The 19,750-nt window shown below is 42.8% G+C and overlaps 1 protein-coding gene across 5 annotated transcripts in view; it reads left to right on the forward strand.

The window, feature by feature from the left end:
- FCHO1 (FCH and mu domain containing endocytic adaptor 1) overlaps positions 1-19,750 on the forward strand; it is a 94,273-nt gene that overhangs the window by 36,808 nt on the left and 37,715 nt on the right. For all 5 annotated transcript variants that reach the window (XM_030217910.1, XM_030217908.1, XM_030217912.1 and 2 more), the window contains exons 4-9: positions 11,312-11,403; positions 12,241-12,315; positions 14,119-14,260; positions 14,897-15,049; positions 15,232-15,336; positions 16,220-16,318. In XM_030217910.1, the coding sequence (XP_030073770.1) occupies positions 11,312-11,403; positions 12,241-12,315; positions 14,119-14,260; positions 14,897-15,049; positions 15,232-15,336; positions 16,220-16,318 (666 nt within the window). The remainder of the gene's footprint in view (positions 1-11,311; positions 11,404-12,240; positions 12,316-14,118; positions 14,261-14,896; positions 15,050-15,231; positions 15,337-16,219; positions 16,319-19,750) is intronic.

Genomic DNA, 19,750 nt, shown 5'->3' on the forward strand with positions numbered 1-19,750 from the left:
GGGTTTTGTCAGCAGCCACTAGACCACCAGGGACCAATTTTTTTTTTTTTTGGGGGGGGGTCTGGAGACCCACCGGATCTCCAGCCCTCCCTGAACGTGGGGGTGGGATCGTCGGGGGGGGACCGGAGGTCCACCGGACCTCCAGCCCCCTGTTAGCGTTTGCTTTGGGGGGGAATGGGGTCCTGCCAGCATGCAACTGCATGCTGGACAGGGCTCACCATTCCTCCCCAATGATTGGCAAACCCTAATGCCAGCTCGGAGCTGGCGTAGGGTTTGCCGCGGCCAGCGATCCAAATTTTGGCGTGCTGGCCGCTGATCATTGGGGAGGAATACCTAATGCCCTGTTTAGCATACTTTTGCATGCTACTTGCGCTACGAGCCCTTGAGTGCGTTTTCACGCGCTCGAGGGCTCTGATCATGCGGGGCTATGAAATGCCGGCGCTAGTACGGTGCTAACAGCCTCTAGCACCAGCGTTTGCTTTTGATCATGAGGGCCTTGATGAGATACATCCCAGGATACTGAGGGAGTCGAGCTGTTGGCAGGTCCTCTAAAAGATGTTTAGTAGATCCCTATTCACAAGGCATTCCCAGAAGAGGTGGGAAACTACAGACTGCTAAGAACTTTGGTGGTGGGAAAGGTAATGGATATGCTGCTGAAGGAGAAGCTAGTGAAATTTTTGCAATCCAGTGTGATGCAAGATTTCAAGGCAGTATGGCTTCACCAAAGGTGGATTGTGGCAAACAAATCTGGTTGAATTTTTTTGGGTGGTAAAAGAATGGATTGAGGACATGCACTGGATATGGTCTACTTAGATTTCAGTTTCCAACAATTCCACCAGACTAAAAAAATATATAACCCAGCTAAAGAACCTTTTTTTGTTATTTTTAAATTGCAGTGCTCAGTAGTGCTGTAGTGTCCTTTAGACCAAATATCTCTGGTCCAAAGGACACTATAGCACTACTGAGCACTGCAATTTAAAAATAACAAAAAAAAGTTCTTTTAGCTGTGTTATATATTTTTTAGTCTGGTGGGATTGTTGGAAACTGTTGATTTACCCACACCAGGTTGATTTCATTGAAACCCTTACATTTCTACTGACTACTTAGATTTCAGCCAAGCCTTTTAACACTGTTCCTTATAGAAAGCTCATGAATGAATTGAGCAGCTTGAGGAAGGGATTCAAAGTGAATCAGAAATTGGTTAACAGGTGATGGAGGATGGTTGTAAATGGAATTTGCTTGTAAGAAAGAAAGGTGATTAATGAAGTACCTCTGAGATCCGGCCTGGGGCCAATTCTGTTCAGTGTTTTGGCAAAGGGTTAGAAGGAAAAGTGTGCCTTTTAGAGGATGACTCGAGGATTAGCAACAGAATAGAAACCTTGGAAGGTGTGGCAGGCTTAAATAATAAACAACAATTAAACACTTGGGCAAATGCAATTAAGCTTTAATGTGAAGAAATATAGGATGATGCATTTGAGGTGCAGAAATACAAATGATTTGTATGCAATAGGAGGCGAGACTGCAGTGCACAGACCAGGAAAGAGACCTTGGTAATAGTGTCTGAAGATCTCAAGGTGGCAAACAATGTGTTCAGGCAGTGTCAAAGGCAAGAAGGATAATGGCAAAGGAGGTGATGATGCTCTTGTACATGCAGTTGGTGAGATCACATTTGGAGTACTGATCAATGTTGGATGCCCTATCTTGCTAAGGACGTAAAGACTCAAAGTGGTTCAGAGGAAAGTGACCAAAGTGGTATGGAGTCTCCACCAGAAAATAAGAGACTTGAATATGTATATTCTGGGGAGATATGATACAGATGTTTAAATACTTGAAAGGTATCGAACAATTATGCAAAAATGGAGAGACTATAGAACTAAGAGGACATGAGATGAAGTTGCAAGGAGGGAAACAAATTCAGCATCAGGTGATACTTTTTCACAGAGGGGCTGGTTGAATACCTGGAATGCTCTTCCACAGGAGGTGGTAGGGATGAAAACAGTGATACAATTCAAGTAAGTGTGGGATTCACAGAAGTTCCCTTCCTTATATGGGAAGAGGATTGAATAAGTATTAAGTATTTCCACTCAAATAAAACAGAACTGACTCGCACACAAAAAAAAACAAATGAAAAGAGCATAGAAAGGGGTATCATGTATGGAGCAGCAGGTGCAACTCTGGCCACCTTTCTGGGCAGACTGGATGCACCATGGTGGCTTTTATCTGCTGTCATTTACTGTTTTACTGTGGCAGACATCCTTGGCTCTGTGTGTATAAATCACATTTTTAGTAACTAAGTTATTTCACTTCTTTAACCTGCTTTGTTTTCAGATTATAAACTGCTTTGGTGTTCCTGACAAGAAAGATAGTATAGTTTTAATAAACATAATCACATGTATGCAATGTAGAGGCTCTGTGAAGAAACTGTGTTTTAGGCCTGTAAAATGTGTTAGATATTTTCCTGTTTTAATTATGTCGTGAAGTGTATTCCTCCTGTTTTGGCCAGCAGATGGGTTTCTTTGCTGTAAAGCTGTTATAGAGAACTGAGGGGCCCTTTTACTATGCTGCTTAGGCGCCTATGCGTACCCAACGTGCCCAAAATTGGAGTTACTGCCTGGTTACCGTGTGGCCCTTGCGTTGATTTCAATTTTGGTGTATGTCTGCTATGCTCGTCTGAAAATTTTTTTTTATTTTCTGACGCGCGTAGACCATTACCACCCAGTTACCGTGTGAGACCTTACCACTAGGTCAATGGCTTGCGGCAAGGTCTCAGACCCAAAATGAACACGCGGCAATTTTCATTTTGCCGCACGTCCATTTTCGGCAAAAATTTTAAAAAGGCATTTTTTTGTAGGAGTGCAAAAAAATTATTCTGCGTGTGCCCAAAGCATGCATCTACACTACCGCAGGCCATTTTTCAGCGCACTGTAGTAAAAGGACCCAGAGTGTTTTTTCTTTAGTTTTCCACAAACAGGAAACAAGAAGCAGTATGTATTTGAAATCTTGTTTAGTGGGCTCTGATTGGCCCAGGAGCTCATCTCATTTGGACATTGCTGGTTTTCAGTTCAATTTCTGCCTGGGAGAAGAGAGAGAAAGCTCTTTGCTGAAGCCCTGTAAAAATAAAAAACCCCAGTTATATTTGATAACTGGTGAACAGCTGTATATGTCCTAATCTCTATATCATTGGACAATATTTCAGCGAAATGAAGCTCATTATTGGTATGTCCTAATCTCCCCAGGTACTTTCTAGGAAGTATGCAAAAGTTTAGTTAGTTTTTCTAATTAACAAGTAACTGAAAAATGAATCACAGTTTGCTAATTGCACAATTTCTTTGTCCACTGTTCAAGTTCTGAGAATAAACACATTTGTTTGTTCGTTCTGCCTTTCTGGACTGATAAAAGAATCCTGATGGTTTGTGTGTTGGGTTTGTGAGTGCTTTCTGGGAACTGGGGGACCACTGGGAGTGTGGCTTCAGAAACCTAGAACTCACTGGGGATAATTGGAGACTTGCCTATAGGCGGTTGTGACTCAGTTGGTGGGAGGAGGGTACTAGTGTAGAACACAATCGGCAGGTGCAGGCGGACCTGAGCTGTTCTGGGGTAGACCCTCTAAGTGACTGCGGGTTAACCCCAGGCGGGTGGCTAGGCGTTTTATGACAGACCTCAAATGTGCTGTCCCCAAACAATATCTGACTTTGACAGTATTTTTTGGAAAACATGTTAAATTTGATTCAGAAATAAGGGTTAAGTAAGTAATTTCTCAAATAAATATATTGCACACTGTGGCCATCTCCCCTGTCCTCCTATTGCTGATCTCACATGCTGTAGTGCAGTCAGTAGGCGTCAGTTGTTGAGAATTCAGGTGTTAGATTGAAGCTTGGTGATGATCTGTGCTTGTTTCATGCCTTTTTATAAATAGGAAGAAAGGCATGTGAATGAGACACTCGCATCCCCCGACTGCTTGGGTGGTGGAGGCATGTTCTGTGCTGCTAACTTATTTTGGTGAGGCCCCAGAGATGTAGTAAATATAATCTAAAAAACTGGGGGATGGGAGTGGTCAAGATGGCAGTTTCAGAGTTAGCAGTGTGTGAGATATTTCTGATCCTATGTAGGTGCTGTAAAACTTTGATTTTGCTTGTTTGATGTGATGTTTGTAGGATTTTGTTTGTCTCCATGTTGACCAGGTGATGTCTGACATGAATATAACTTTATGAGTTGATAGTCTGTGTGAAAGGGTCTAATAGGTAGCCCTTGCAGTGTAGAGTTCACTGGTTTACTCGTTCCAAAAGTACAAAGACTAGGGGACACTCGAGGAAGTTACATGGAAATACTTTTAAAACAAATAGGAGCAAATATTTTTTCACTCCATAAATAGTTAAGCTCTGGAACTCTTTGCCAGAGGATGTAGTAACAGCGGTTAGTGTATCTGGGTTTAAAAAAAAGTTTGGACAAATTCTTGGAGGAAAAGTCCATAGTCTTCTATTGAGTCAGACATTGGAAGCAACTGCTTGCCCTGGGATTTGTAGTATGGAGTGTTGCCACGATTTGGGTTCCTGCCAGGTACTTGTGACCTGGCTTGGCCACTGTTTGGGAAACAAGATACTGGGCTAGATGGACCATTGGTCTGACCCGGTATGGCTACTCCTATGTTCTTATGTAGTTTGGACTTAACAGCTTTTTTGGAACATTCAGATTCTGAAGTGGTTTTTCGTGCTACGTTGATTACCTTTGTGTTTCCTCGGGACCGTAATCACATTTTGTGTTTATATTTAAAAAGTGAAAATACTCTATGGGACAAAAATTATGGATTTTTCCAGATTTAGCTAGTTACTCAAAAATGGGAAACATTTTTAGTGCTCTGACAAGGAATTCAGGTTCTCAGTAGAGCACTTCATCTGTGTTTTCCGTGTAAATTTGATAATGATTTATTCTATAAGATGTTTTCTTTAGTGCTGAGGGAACTATAATTTTTCGTAGATTGTAAGAAGCAGTTGCTTCCCGTTCAGACTCCAGGGGATGAAGCTGTTGATGTTGGAAATTAAGTTTAGGATTGGATTTTGATTTTCTGCTCTTAGACTACTTTCATTTTTCTATTTTCTATTTTGAAAGTGAGAACCTCCTATAGGCTTTGGAGGTTATTTCTTAGTTGGTGTTTTTCCTCATTTTGTGGGTTAGGTAGCACATTATTATTTATGTAATGGTAATGTAAATTTTTTGATTAAAGATTGTTAGAAGTGCTTTTCTTTAAAGTTTGGTTCTTGTACATTAAAATTATAAGCAAAACAAAAAAACCTATGGTGGTCCTTTTGTGCATGGTGAGGGTGGGGGAGGAATGATGGCAGGAAGGAGTGATGAAACTAATGTGTGACTGATGTGAGCCTAAAGCCTTTTGTATGCCTTGAGGGGGCACATGTAACCAGGCAACTTGTTTCCATAGCAATGGGGCCTGCTGGCACAGTGTTGCCTCATGAGGCCTCTGATGATACTTCTTTCTCCAGTCCATTTCCTTGTCTGCATGCCTTCACTGGCTGGCTCAATTTAGGGCAGCTCCTTTGAGTTTGCCCCAAGCAGGATTGTCTTAAGGTATGAGCCAGTTGAAGCACTGAAGCTCAAGGATGCCAAAAAGCCTGCCTCACTGGCTCACCTTCAGTTCATATTACAATGTAACTCTGGGCAGTACAACTCCTTAAACCAGCCTTGGCCCCAAGATTATTTATTGGGATTGTGGATGATAGGTCTCCCTAATACCTTTTTCCTTGTCTTGTAGGAATTAAGGTTATATCAATAAAGTGCAGAAATAGAGTAGTTCACACAGCACACAGACTTTGGAGTGTATGTCTGACTATTATGGTGTGTGTGCATGGCCCCAGTTAGCTTTCTGCATCAGCTGTTTACTTGATGTCTAGCAGCAACCTCAACCCCTCAGACCCCCCAGGAGCATACCTTTTAAGAGGTAGGAGCATTCCAACTCGGTCCCGTCCCAGCACTGCCATCGTGGAACATTGCAGCACTGACCTTGCCTGGTGCGTCCTGGGATGGACCAAGCAGGACCTGTCTGCTGTATAAGAATTTTTCTCTTATTTGGTTATCAATAGAAATCAAACAAAATAAAACATGGAAAAGAAAATAAGATGATACCTTTTTTATTGGACATAACTTAATACATTTCTTGATTAGCTTTCGAAGGTTGCCCTTCGTCAGATCGGAAATAAGCAAATGTGCTAGCTGACAGGTATATAAGTGAAAACATTCAAGCATTACTATGACAGTCTGACAGGGTGGGAGGATGGGGGTGGGTAGGAGGTATGCATGGGGACATCAAAGCATAGCATACCACAGGATGGGTGTGGATAGGTGAGGAGTGGGGTGATCAACAGAGACATACAGCTTTATGGTTTATAATGGGCTAGGAACCCCAGATCCTTGTTAAGTCCTTTCTGTTGGGTGTTAAAATATTCAATCATTCTGACTTCAAAGGTCTTACGTTCTTGTATGGTTTTAAAGTTACCTTTCAGGATTCTCACTGTGAAGTCACTGGTACAGTGTCCTGGTCCTGTAAAATGTTGACCAACAGGTGTGGGAACCCTACTGGCACCAGCATTGTTCATGTGATGTCTATGTAAATTGAATCTTGTCTTAAGCATCTGGCCTGTTTCTCCAATATAGCATCCTTCATTACATTTTTTACACTGAATGATATATACCACATTGGTAGATGAGCAAGTGAAAGATCCCTTTATGTTGAATATCTTTCCTTTGTGGATGACTTTGGGGTCCTGTGAAATATTTTGGCATAGTTTGCAACTGGATAAATTACAGGGAAGTGTGCCCTTCTGTTCCTTTTCAGTCTGTGATGGAAGTTACTTCTGATTAGCTTGTGTTTTAAGTTGGGTGGCTGTCGGAAGGCCAGTACTGGTGGGGATGGGAATATCTCTTTCAGTAATTCATCCTCCTGGAGTATAGGTTGTAGATCTCTTATGATTTTCCTCAGTTTTTCCAGCTCTGGATTGTATGTCACTACAAGGGTGATTCTGTCTGTGGATTTTTTCTCCTTGTACTGTAGCAGATTCTCCCTGGGTGTTTTGAGGGAGGAGTCTATATTCTTGGAGATTATTTTGGGGTTGTAGCCTTTCTGTTTGAAGGATGCAGTCAGGCTTTTAAGGTGTCTGTCTCTGTCCCCTGGGTCAGAGCAGATACGGTGGTATCTTGTGGCTTGGCTGTAAATGATGGATCTTTTTGTATGTGAAGGATGTAAGCTGTAGTTGTGGAGGTAGCTGCATCTGTCTGTGGGTTTCTTGTATATAGATGTTTGTATACAGCCATCACTGATTGAGACCGTGGTGTCCAAAAAATTGACTTTTTCTGGGGAGTAGTCAATTTTGAATCTGATTGTAGGATGGTATGTATTGAAGGCAGAATAAAATTGTTTCAGAGTTTCTTCACCCTCTGTCCAAATCATAAAAAATGTCATCGATGTACCGGTAGTATTTTAGAGGTTTGGTCTGGTGTGTATTCAGAAATGTCTCTTCCAGCTCAGCCATAAAAAGGTTGGCATATTGGGGTGCTGTCCTGGTGCCCATCGCAGTGCCCATTATTTGTAGATAGATATCATTGTTAAAGCGGAAGTAGTTGTGAGTTAAAATGAATTTGATTAATTTGTAATAGTTTCTGGTGAGTATTGATGGTCCAGTGTGGATTTTTTTAGGAGTCTTCCACATGCAGCTATGCCATCCGCATGTGGAATGTTGCTGTATAGTGATTCTACATCCATAGTGACCAGAAGGGTGTTAGGTGGTAGTTGCTTGATATTTTTCAATTTAATCAGAAAGTCTGTGGTGTCTTGTATGAAGCTTAGTTTTGTGTACGAGAGGTTTCAGAATTCTCTCTATGAATCCAGATATTTCTTCCGTGAGTGTGCCAATACCTGATATGATTGGTCTGCCAGGGTTTCCCGGTTTGTGGATCTTGGGTAGCATGTAGAATGTGCCCACAGCAGGCTGGTTTGGTATGAGTTTCTTTAGGTGAGGTTGCGCTTGTGTAGGAAATGTTTTGATAAGGTCTTTCAGCTGTTTTGTGTAATCCTGTGTGGGGTCCTCAGTTAGTTTCCTGTAGTATTTATTGTCTGAGAGCTGTCTGTGCCCCTCTTCAATGTATTTTTGTATGTCCATAATTACCACTGCGCCTCCTTTGTCTGCGGGTTTCATGATAATGCGTTCGTTAGTTTGTAGGGTTCTTATGGCCGCTCTTTCTGGTGGGCTAAGATTGTACAGGATTCTCTTTTGTTTGTTGGAAAGTTGGGATTTCACCCTATGTCTGAAACTTTCTATGTAATTATCCAGCTTGTAGTTTTGTCCCTCCTGTGGGGTGAAATAAGTGTTCTTTTGTTTAAGACTGTATTCCGGTCTGTTTGGTGTCCCTTTAGTATAGAAATGTGTTTTAAGGCGCATTTTTCTAAAGAATTCTTCTAGGTCTGAGTATAGTTGGAGTTCATCTAGTTTCCTGGATGGGCAGAATGAGAGCCCTTTGGATAGCACAGATACCTCATGCTGTGATAATTGATGGTTCGAGAGGTTTATTATCCCCATTTGGTTTGCATATGTAAAGGTGTGATCAGTATTCCCTGGTTTGTTTGGGCTCTGATTGTCACATGCCTCAGATGTGTCTCCAAGGTGTCTGGGGATGTTGGTTCTGCAGAGCTGTAGCTATTCAAGGATAAGCAGTTTCTCTCTCTCTGATTTTGAAGAAGAGAATATAGCTTTATTTCCTTTTTGCGGATAGCAATGTATTGTTTTTCTCCTTGGATGTTATGTAGGTCCTCTTTAAGTTGGTTCACAAGGTGTTGATCACCCCACCCCTCACCTATCCACACCCATCCTGTGGTATGCTATGCTTTGATGTCCCCATGCATACCTCCTACCCACCCCCATCCTCCCACCCTGTCAGACTGTCATAGTAATGCTTGAATGTTTTCACTTATATACACTGTCAGCTAGCACATTTGCTTATTTCCGATCTGACGAAGAAGGGCAACCTTCGAAAGCTAATCAAGAAATGTATTAAGTTATGTCCAATAAAAAAGGTATCATCTTATTTTCTTTTCCATGTTTTATTTTGTTTGATTTCTATTGATAACTTTAAGAGTGGACTAACACGGCTACCACACTCCTCTCTTATTTGGTAATGTGGGCAGAGACTACCAAATAAGGGAAAAATTCCCTTGTTTGTCAGACTGACTCCCATGTGGTGCATCCCAAGATACAGTGAGTGGGGTCAAGCACCACCATTTTCTAAGATGGCAGTGCCAAGGCAGGAGCGAATAGGTGTTGCCCCTGCTTCTTTTATAGGTACCACCTGTGGAGGCCAGGAGGGGGATTTGAGGGGGGTGCTGCTAGACATGAAGGATTTTATTTATTTTGAGGGCAGGGGTTTTGGGTCAGGGGACAGAGGGGTTGCCGTTGGACACCTGGGACAGTTGGTTGATACAGAAAATGATTGGGGGCAGGAGGGTTCCTGACTTGTGACAGCATGTGTTTTTGTTTTGTTACCCTTCCAGTCAATGAGTGAACCAATTGGCTCTCGTGCACTTTCAGGAAGGGGTGTGTTTCACAGTGAGCTGCAGCTCACTGGAGGAGTGGCCTAGTAGTTAGAGCCACCACTCTTGCAATCCAGAGGTGGCCGGTTCGAATCCCGCTGCTGCTCCTTGTGATCTTGGGCAAGTCACTTAACCCTCCATTGCCTCAGGTACAGACTTAGATTGTGAGCCCTCCTGGGACAGAGAAATATCCAGTGTACCTGAATGTAACTCACCTTGAGCTACTACTGAAAAAGGTGTGAGCAAAATCTAAATAAATACTGCTGTGTGTGTTTCATTTAATGTGTCAGTTATGTGCATACTCACTACTTGCTGCATGGCTGCAGTATCTTTTGTTTTCATTAATTCGCAGTAGAAGCTGCTTAGCTTTCTGCATCAGCCCTTTCCTCTATACCTAAGGTTTGCTTCCTGTATGTGCCTCTTTTCCTGTGGTATAACTAAGCGGGCTAATTACTCCTTGAAAATGTTTTGATGTGGTTCTTTTCTGTCTTGTTATTAAGATTTCAAATGGCACCCTCTCCGCTATTTTTCTTTTGACCGTTGATGGCTTCAAAGTGTGTATGTGTTGTGCATCCCTGCATTTTGTACATATTTGCACAGGTGGTCCAATGGAGGCAAAAGGGAAAAGCAACCCCCCCCCCCCCCCCAAAAAAAAAAAAAACACATCCAGGGGAGTGTTCTTTTTTTTGTTGTTGTTGTTAATATGGTTTCAAGTATGTGCATTATAGAAGCCCGCAAGTGCATTACTTACGTTTCAGAAGGTTCCATTTCAGTCGGGATTACTTAACCTAGGTAAATATTCTTATGGAAATTGATTTCTATTGGAGCATTTTTTAACATGTATGTAGAGTCTGGCAGCGGTGTAAGGGGGGAAACTCCCTATGAAGTTCCCTTGAAAAATCTGGGCTGCCTGGTGCTTTGGAATTCTGTTTACAGGAGATGCAAAGTTTATGCTGTAAAGGAAAATCCTGCAGAATTCCAGCTTTGCCAGCCCCTCACCCCTTCCTTTGTGGTCCTAGTGCTTTTATGCAGACAGTGGGAGGCAGATTTCAGGAGACTCCCCTCCCCCCTGCCATCTTATATTGGTAAAATCCATCTGCAATGCAATCTGTGTGCACCTGTATCTTTATGGGTTGATGAATGCAAGTGTCAGAGATGCACAAACGTGGCGTAATGCACAGACAGGAGGAGACCAATTTACAGAACCCTCTTGTAAAAAGAACTGAAGGAGACCACCATGAATTAAAGCATGGAACAAACTATACTAGGACGGAAGAGAAAGCAGAAGGGGGAAGACCTGCAATGGGCATGTGGCTATATTGAAACAAAGCTTGTGTTCATACAGGGAAAGGAGAGAATCTTTGAGGTGGTGGCACACTGGCTTTCTCTGTTTACACACTTGGGTGCACACAGTAACTAGAAGTAAGAAACCGTTCAAGCAGCCATGCATCTGTCCCAGGTTCCTCCAGGGCAAGCTGTTTCCTGCAGCTGGTTGGATGTTTTGGTTGTCTCTAAGTAAAAAACTGTGGGACAGGGTGAGAAGCTGGACATTATCTTGAGGAGGGAATAAGTGCATGACAGGAGTTTAATATGGGGAGACTGGATGGGTGTGGGTTGGCATCCTTATTAGCAGAAAAGCCAGGGGGACTGAGTTGTGTGCCCATGGGCTCTTGTAATTGCCCAGGCTGTGACTAAAGCAGGGCTCTGTCTGTTTCTGTGCAGGGAGATAAGAACACTGGCTTTGGAGTTCTGTATCAGAACATGAAGCAGGGCCATGTCTCCACCAAGGAACTGGCAGACTTTGTGAGAGAGAGGTACTGTGTTTGATCTTTTGCTTCATTTTACACTGATGTCTTTATCTACTTAGCTTTATGCCTGATATTCAGTGGCTCTTTCCACTGACTATTCTATCCTAAATTTAAATGGGTAAAATGGCTGGCTGTTCATTCTTGCTTAGTGCATAGTGTGTGGATAGCTGTTCACATCACCAGTAGTCACATTCATTTTGGCCTCTTAACTTGCCTTCTTGGAAATATGTACCCATCTATCAGACAGGAGGGCCAACCAAAAGTTATGCTTTTGGCTGTTGCAAAATTTTGGAAAAAAAAGCCCTTGTGTGGTTAGTACCAAAGCTGGCTATGTGAGTCCTTTTGAATGCTGAACCCTTAATATATATCGATAGCCATGTTACATATTATAAATACTCGATCCTCATTTATTTTGTTATTACTACTTAATGTATACTATCCTTCATCACTTTTTGCACTGTTAATTACAATGTTGTTGGCCACATTGATCCTGAACTATTGGGATAATGTGGGATATAAATGAAATAAATGTGCTGTAGAATTTCATTCCTTGTTTGCCTCCAGTTTCCATCCAATACTACCAGTGCACCTCACTCCTGCCCTGCATCACTCCCTGCTGTTCCAGTACTTGAGACCCCCTCCACCCCCAAACACACACAGCTTTCAGCTAATGCACCTCATGTCTGCCTTGTAGCACCCCACTTTCTCTGGGGTAGTATACAAAGCTCTGCCAGTGTATTTCTGTTGGGGTGGGGGTAGGGTGCAGTGGTGGTTAAGGTTTCAGCATGTTTGTTCACTGAGTGATGGTCCTTTTTTTTTTTTTGCCTTTTACTTTCATTAAAGGGCTGCCATCGAGGAGGCATATTCTAAATCCATGGCTAAATTATCCAAAATGGCCAGTAACAGCAGCCAGCTCGGGTAAGACGTGTATTATATGTATGCATTTAATTTGATGATAAATATCGAGTATACAAGGTATGTCTACACAGCATGCATATATAGCTCAGGTAAAAGAAGCATATTACACACATGCACATCCCTTGAGTATCCTTTTCTCTCACGCACCCCCCTTCCCCTGCTTTATTCTGACACACAGCATGCATGTTTAGCTCACAGAAGGAGAGGTGTTTATTTAAAATATTTATTACCCGCTCAATCCATAATGTTCTAGGCGGCTTACAATTAAAACATCAACAATATGTCAACAATAACAAAAAACAATATAAATTGTATAGGACATCATCATATAAACAACAATAAAGCTGTCTCCTTCTTTAAAAGGTATTCATCACTGTACGTTCCAAAATATTTAATCTATCTGCCATCTAAAGATGACTTAGTCACCATATGCTTCCAGGAACAATAAAGTTTTGTTTTTTTTAGTTCTTGCTTAAACTAATCAACAGCTGTTATAGATCTTATAAGTCCTCAGACCTTAAAAGTTGATGTATAACACTTATCTAATTTAATAACCTTAAACGATGGGTCATCAAAAAGTTTGCATGGGAAGACCTCATAGCTGTAGAAGATTGATAACATTCATAAAGTTGATGCAATCAAGGGAGAAACCAAGTTATTCCATACCGTAAAAACTAACAATAAAATTTTAAACACAATTCTCTAAATTGAGGTTGAAAGGGTGCAGACTCGGGAATAATGTTGGAAAGTATTTTTTTCACGGAGAGGGTGGTAGATACCTGGAATGCCTTCCCGCAGGAGGTGGTTGAGATGAAAGTGGTAACAAGAGTTCAAAAGTGTGTGGGATAAACACACAAAGGAAACAGGATTCCTTTGTTTAGAAAGAATGGATCCACAGAAGCTTTGCAGAGATTAGGAGGAAACACCTGTAATTGGGAAGCAAAGCCAGTGCTGGGCAGACCTTCTATGATCTATGCCCTGATCGTGGCTGAATAGATTTGGGTGGGCTGGAGTTGAGCTTTTCAGGGGCTTTGATGTTATCTTCAGAAATTTTAGAACGAAGACAGTGCTGGGCAGACTTCTACAGTCTATGCCCTGAAAATGGCAAGGACAAACCAAGATCAGGTATGCTCATATACCATATGTAATGAGTTTATCTTGTTGGGCAGACTAGATGGACCATACAGGTCTCTTTATCTGCCGTCCTCTACTATGTTACTATGTAATAGGAAGCCAGTGAAGAGTGTTCAAGGTTGGGGAAATATGTATGTGCCAAGGGTAACCCTAAAGAATCCAAGCTAAAGCATTTTGAGCAACCTGTAGAGCTTTTAGAAGACCTCCACACAAGCCTATTAAAAGGCCATTACAATAATGAAAACATGGCATGACTATACTTGGGTCAGTTTAAAGTTAGAAAAAGTAAGAAGATCCTGTAATCGCCTAATTAGCTTCAATCTAAAAAACACTTACACATAGGTCCACATGCATTTACCCCTGCTGTTTCCCACAGTCATGCTACTACAGCATAAGTCCTGATCAGGGCCAGCATTAGGGGGTCCTAAACAGGGCAATTGCCCTGGGTCCCCCATACTACAGGGGACCCCTAAACCTGTCTCAAGCTGAAGAAGTCCTAGGCTGAAGACCAGCTTTGGGGCCTCCTTCCCAGTTTCTGCCCTGGGCCCCTGAATGTCTAACGCCAGTCCTGGTCCAGATGACTCCGGTAAGGACAAGGAGTTGATTCTGTCTGATGGAATATTGTTTGATTTGGATGTAAATGGCGGACTTTGGGGTGTTTTTTCCCAGCACCTTTGCTCCTATGTGGGATGTTTTCCGGGTTTCCTCAGACAAGTTCTCTCTCTGTCACATGGAGCTGATGAAGAAACTCCAGGACTTGATCAAGGAAATTAATCGCTATGGGGAGGAGCAGCTTAAAGTTCACAAGAAGGTATTGGTGGTGGGGAGGGTGGAGGCTGGGTGGGAGTAGGGGGGGTAGTCAGATACGGGAAGGGTGGGTACAATAAGCAGAGTAGCAGACCTGCCAAGTCTCCTGCTTTCATTGGTCATTTCTCGCCAAGAAATCGGGATCTTCTGTTGAGTGGCCTCCTGTCCAGCGACAGCAGGAAGTGCCTTCATAAAGCACCATCTCCTGCTACCACTGATCCCACAGCAGCAGGAAATGTTTTATTGTTGGGCAGACTGGATGGACCGTACAGGTCTTTTTCTGCCGTCATCTACTATGTTACTATGTTACTATGTATGACGGTGTTTTCTGCTGCTGCTGGACAGGGAAGACCACACCTGTATCTGCTGGCTGTGAATCAGCTGTGCTGGGGCAGAGAATTGGGTGGAGTTCTAGGTGCAGCTGGATGGAGCAATGGGTGGGGGCAGGGAGGGGCGGAGCCGGTGGGCTAGGGGTGGACTCTAAATCTCCCGCTGAGTTCGGCCCCTTGGCAGCTCAGGGTGGGGGGGGGGGGGCAATTGGGATGAGTTTAAAGAGAGGGAGGATGGGACGTGGCCAACTATCAATTGGGGATGATGATGTTACCACTTCCTTTGACTCTCGTGCTCTGACTCTGGTCAGTGCAAGGAGGAAGCTTCGGGGACCTTGGAAGCGATGCAGGCTCTGCACAGCAGCTCCCAAGTCCTGCACAAAGCCAAGGAGAACTACTACAGCAAGTGTCTGGAGTATGAGCGCTTGAGGAAGGAAGGAGCCAGTCAGAAGGAGCTGGATAAGGTGAGATGTGCTGTAAGGGTTATAGTAAGGCTGGCAAGATTTGCTGCCTTGGTGATGTACTGTCACTTCCAGGTGATCCGGCTGCATGGCTACCTGTTCTTTGGGCTACTGGCCAAGGCATTTATAGCCAGGGTCCTTCTGGGTGTTAGACATATCTGCCTATGGTGCTCTTTCTCCCACAGGCAGAGCTGAAGGCCAAGAAAGCTGGGTCTGTTCTTGGGGCTTCAGCGCAGAAATACAACATGGTTCGAGCAGAGTTTGAACAGAAAATGGTGGAGTCTGCTCAGGTATGTACAAAGAATGTCAGCTGGGGAATGAGCAGCACCAGCAGTGAAGTGGTTAAGGCACTATCTCATTAATAAGTACATAAGTAATGCCACACTGGGAAAAGACCAAAGGTCCATCGAGCCCAGCATCCTGTCCACGACAGCGGCCAATCCAGGCCAAGGCACCTGGCAAGCTTCCCAAACGTTTCTTCTGTTTCTCCTTTCCCCTGGGTTTTGCAGACTAATGCTCCACCTGTGCCCCACAGGAAGTGAACTCTGAGCCCACCTCCCTTTTTATACTGAAAGTAGATTTCAGTAACCTCAGTTCCCCTGTGCTTCAGTAGCTGAAGTCCTGGCACTGGCAGGCCATCTCTTGGCAGAGTCTCTGGCCTTCTTCAAGGGCTGAGCCTGCACAGACAGACACTGAAGCCAGAAATTGTGTTTATCAGAAAGAGATCTCAGTTGTTGACACAAAGAGACTATGGAAGAACCCTGACAGAGAGCACCCTCTTCTCCTCCCCCCCCCCCCCCCCCCCCCACTCTTTTCTGGGACATCAAGCAGGAAATGTTATACTACTCTAATAAATTGCCTATTACCCCACTTGTTTGTGTGGTCTGCTTATCTGCACTGCTTGACCATTTGCAGATCCCTGCTTCATTTTGTTCTGCTACTCCATGATTATTTGGCGGGAAATATCATTTTTCAGTGGTGATGTCTGACAAGATGCACTCTTCCCCACTATAAACTCCCTTAGGCCTACCCTGCAGTAAGCTCTGCAGTTCTAGTTCTTACACCCCCCTCCTCCCCTAAAAAAACCCAAACCCTGAGCAGTGGGAATGAGGGAGGCAATGAAGTTGCATGTGCTCTCCGTTTTCTCAGGGTCTCCCCTTTTCCCTGTATTAGAGGTTCCAGACAATTGAAGAGGTGAACCTGCAGCACATGAAGGAGCTCATGGGGTCCTATGTGCACTCCACTGAAGATACCCACGTACAGATTGGGCAGGTAAGTGGGGCTAGTCGCTTTGTGGTGATGCAGTCAGGGCTTGTGGCACATGCTTTAGAGTGGAAGTTGACTGTACTCTTGAGTAAAAGCTATAATATGGAATCTGCCAGTGATTTCACCTTGTTTAATTTGCTATTTCTTATCGGCACTCCAGACCAGTCCAGATACCTGGGTTAAGAAACATAGAAACTTGATGGCAGATAAGAGCCAAATGGCCCATCCAGTCTGCCCATCTATGGCAACCACTATCTCATCCTCTCCCTAAGAGATCCCATGTGCTTGTCCCGTGGTTTCCTAAATTCAGACACAGTCTTTGACTCCACCACTTCCACCGGGAGGCAATTCCACGCATTCACTACCCTTTCCTTAGATTACTCCTGAGCCTATAACCTCTTAACTTCATCCTATGCCCCCTCATTCCTGAGTTTTCCTTCATTTGAAAGAGGCTCACCTCCTGTACATTAATGCTACAGAGGTATTTAAACATCTCTTATCATAAGTACATAAGTAATGCCATACTGGGAAAAGACCAAAGGCCCATCGAGCCCAGCATCCTGTCCCCGACAGCAGCCAATCCAGGTCAAGGACACCTGGCAAGCTTCCCAAACGCATAGACATTCTATACATGTTATTCCCGAAATTGTGGATTTTTCCCAAGTTCATTTAGTAGCGGTCTGTGGACTTGTCCTTTAGGAAACTGTCCAAACCCTTTTTAAACTCTGCCAAGCTAACCGCCTTCACCACGCTCTCCGGCAACGAATTCCAGAGTTTATCCCCTCTCTCCTGCCTTTCTTCTAATGTATACATATTGAGAGCCTTTCAATTTCTCTGGCTCGACTACATTTTTTCAAAATTAGAAGCGCAGGCTATGACAGAGTTGTGACAGAATTGGGAAGGTGCATTTCTGTTAAAACGAACAGCCACTTTTTGCTATTTAGGCATACACCTTGCATTGAACCCCGATATTTGTATACTATAAATTTACAGGAACTGCTGGCTTTGAAGAGGCCGCAGCTGGAGTAATCTTTCATTGTCTCAGAGTGAACAGTTGTCTCTTCCGGATGTGTTTGTTTCCAAAATGGTTGAATGCACTCTAGCCTCTCCCTTTAAAACTGTTACATAAAGATATTATGATAGTCTGAAAATAATTGTTGTGATTTTGTTGGGGAGGGAAGAAATATAAGTGAGATAGGAAACAGCATAAGGAATGGCAAGTCAAATGCAAAGCACTGATAAGGAAGGCATATACATGAGTGTTGCCACACTGGGACAGACTGAAGGTCTATCAATCCCAGCATCCTGTTTCCAACAGTGGCCAATCCAGGTCACAAATACCTGGCAAGATCCTCAAAAAAGCTTAATACATTTTGTGCTGCTTTATCCCAGAAATAAGCAGTGGATTTTCCCCAAGTCAATTTAATAATGGTCTATGGAATTTTCCTTTAGGAAGCCATCCAGACCCTTTTTAAACCCCGCTAAGCTAACAACTTTTACTATATTCTCTGGCAACGAATTCCAGAGTTTAATTACACGTTGAGTGAAAGAGTTTCTCCGATTCGTATTAAGTTTACTACTTTGTAGCTTCATCGCATGCTCCCTAGTCCTAGTATTTTTGGAAAGAGTAAACAAATGATTTACGTCTACCCATTCCACTGCACTCATTATTTTATAAACCTCTATCATATCTCCCCTCAGCTGTCTCTTCTCCAAGCTGAAGAGTCCTAGACACTCAGCCTTTCCTCATAAAGAAGTCGTCCCATCCCCTTTATCATTTTCGTTGCCCTTCTCTAATTCCACTATATCTTTTTTGAGATGTGGCGACCAGAATTGAACGCAATATTCGAGGTGCAGTCACACCATGAACCAATACAAAGGCATTATAATGTCCTCACTTTTGTTTTCCATTCCTCGCCTAATAATAATAATACCTAACATTCTATTTGCTTTCTTAGCTGCCGCAGTACACTGAGCAGACTTTGAAAAGAAGATTGTGTTAGAGGCAAAAAAAAACAAACAAACAACACTTAGTGTAAACTTTTCTAGATATATTAGAAGCAAGAAGCCAGCAAAAAAATCAGTTGGACTGCTAGATGATTGAGGGGTAAAAGGAGCACTCAGGGAAGACAAGGCCATAGCGGAGAGATTAAATTAATTATTTTCATTGGTCTTCACCAAGGAAGATGTGGGAGAGCTATCCGTGGCACAAATGGTATTTAATGGTGATGAGTCAGAGAAACTGAAACAAATTTCTGTAAGCCTGGAAGATGTAAGGGGCAATTTGACAAATTGAAGAGTAGCAAATTGCCTGGACCAGATGATATACATCCCAGAGTACTGATAGAATTGAAGAATGAACTTGTAGAGTTATTGTTAATAATATATAATTTATCTTTAAAATCCAGCATGGTACCAGAAGATTGAAGGGTGGCCAATGTAGCACCAGTTTTTAAAAAGGGTTCCAGAGGTGATCTGGGAAATTATAGACCAGTGAGCCTGATGCTGGTGTTGGGCAAAATGGTAGAGACTTATAAAAAAAAAAAAAAATTACAGAGCATTTACATACATAGTATGGATTAATGAGACAAAGCCAACCTGGATTTAGTGAAGGGAAATATTGCCTCATCAGTCTACTACATTTCTTTGAAGGGGTGAATAAATATGTGGATTCAATTGATTCACAAACCTCCATATGATAGAAAATACAAATATTGCAGCAAATTTTCTACCACTAATTCAAAAAGCAAAAAGTACCGTTACATACATAGTGAGGGTAGATAGTCAGTACTATTTAATCAGGTAGGAGAGGCTTCTGTAGTTAAACAGCACTGACCAGGTTGGGGCATAATATTCAGCAGCACTATCTGATTATTATGTTTGACTACTGTTGCCAAGGAGGTTTAATGACAGGAGCCAAAATGAGGTCAAAGACCTGAAGCAACTCTCCTGCACTGCCACCATATTGACCAGAACAAAACAATTGCTATCGCTATTGAAAACAATAGCAAACTTGTAAGGTTTAATTAAACCTTGCTTTTGCATTCTTTGTTAGGAGGGGGTGGGGTGGGGAGTTTCTGAGGGATCTGTGACGAGAGGGGTAGGGTTATATTCAAAATGTATTTGTCAGTGCTCCAGAGCTTGCTTTATTTGCAATGCTGTATTGTGGATTTCAGTGCTGTGCTTATATGCCTTTATTTTTTCTTATGATGACAGTAAAGGTATTTCTAAATAAAAAGGAAAAAATGGTTATGAGCAGTTTAATTAAAGGATAAGTTTGGATTGCCAGCAGTATCTGTCGTGCTGAACAGTGGATACGGTGCTTTACCTGGGACATAGAAATGCAATCCTTATATCTATAAAAGGGTCTTGCCTGCCATTGTGTGATGGTCACAGTTGTTCAGTAGGATAAAGTGTATTAAAGAGGATTTCTGTAAT

Source organism: Microcaecilia unicolor, chromosome 11 (genome assembly GCF_901765095.1).
Source record: "Microcaecilia unicolor chromosome 11, aMicUni1.1, whole genome shotgun sequence".
In the NCBI taxonomy this organism is placed as follows: Eukaryota; Metazoa; Chordata; class Amphibia; order Gymnophiona; family Siphonopidae; genus Microcaecilia; species Microcaecilia unicolor.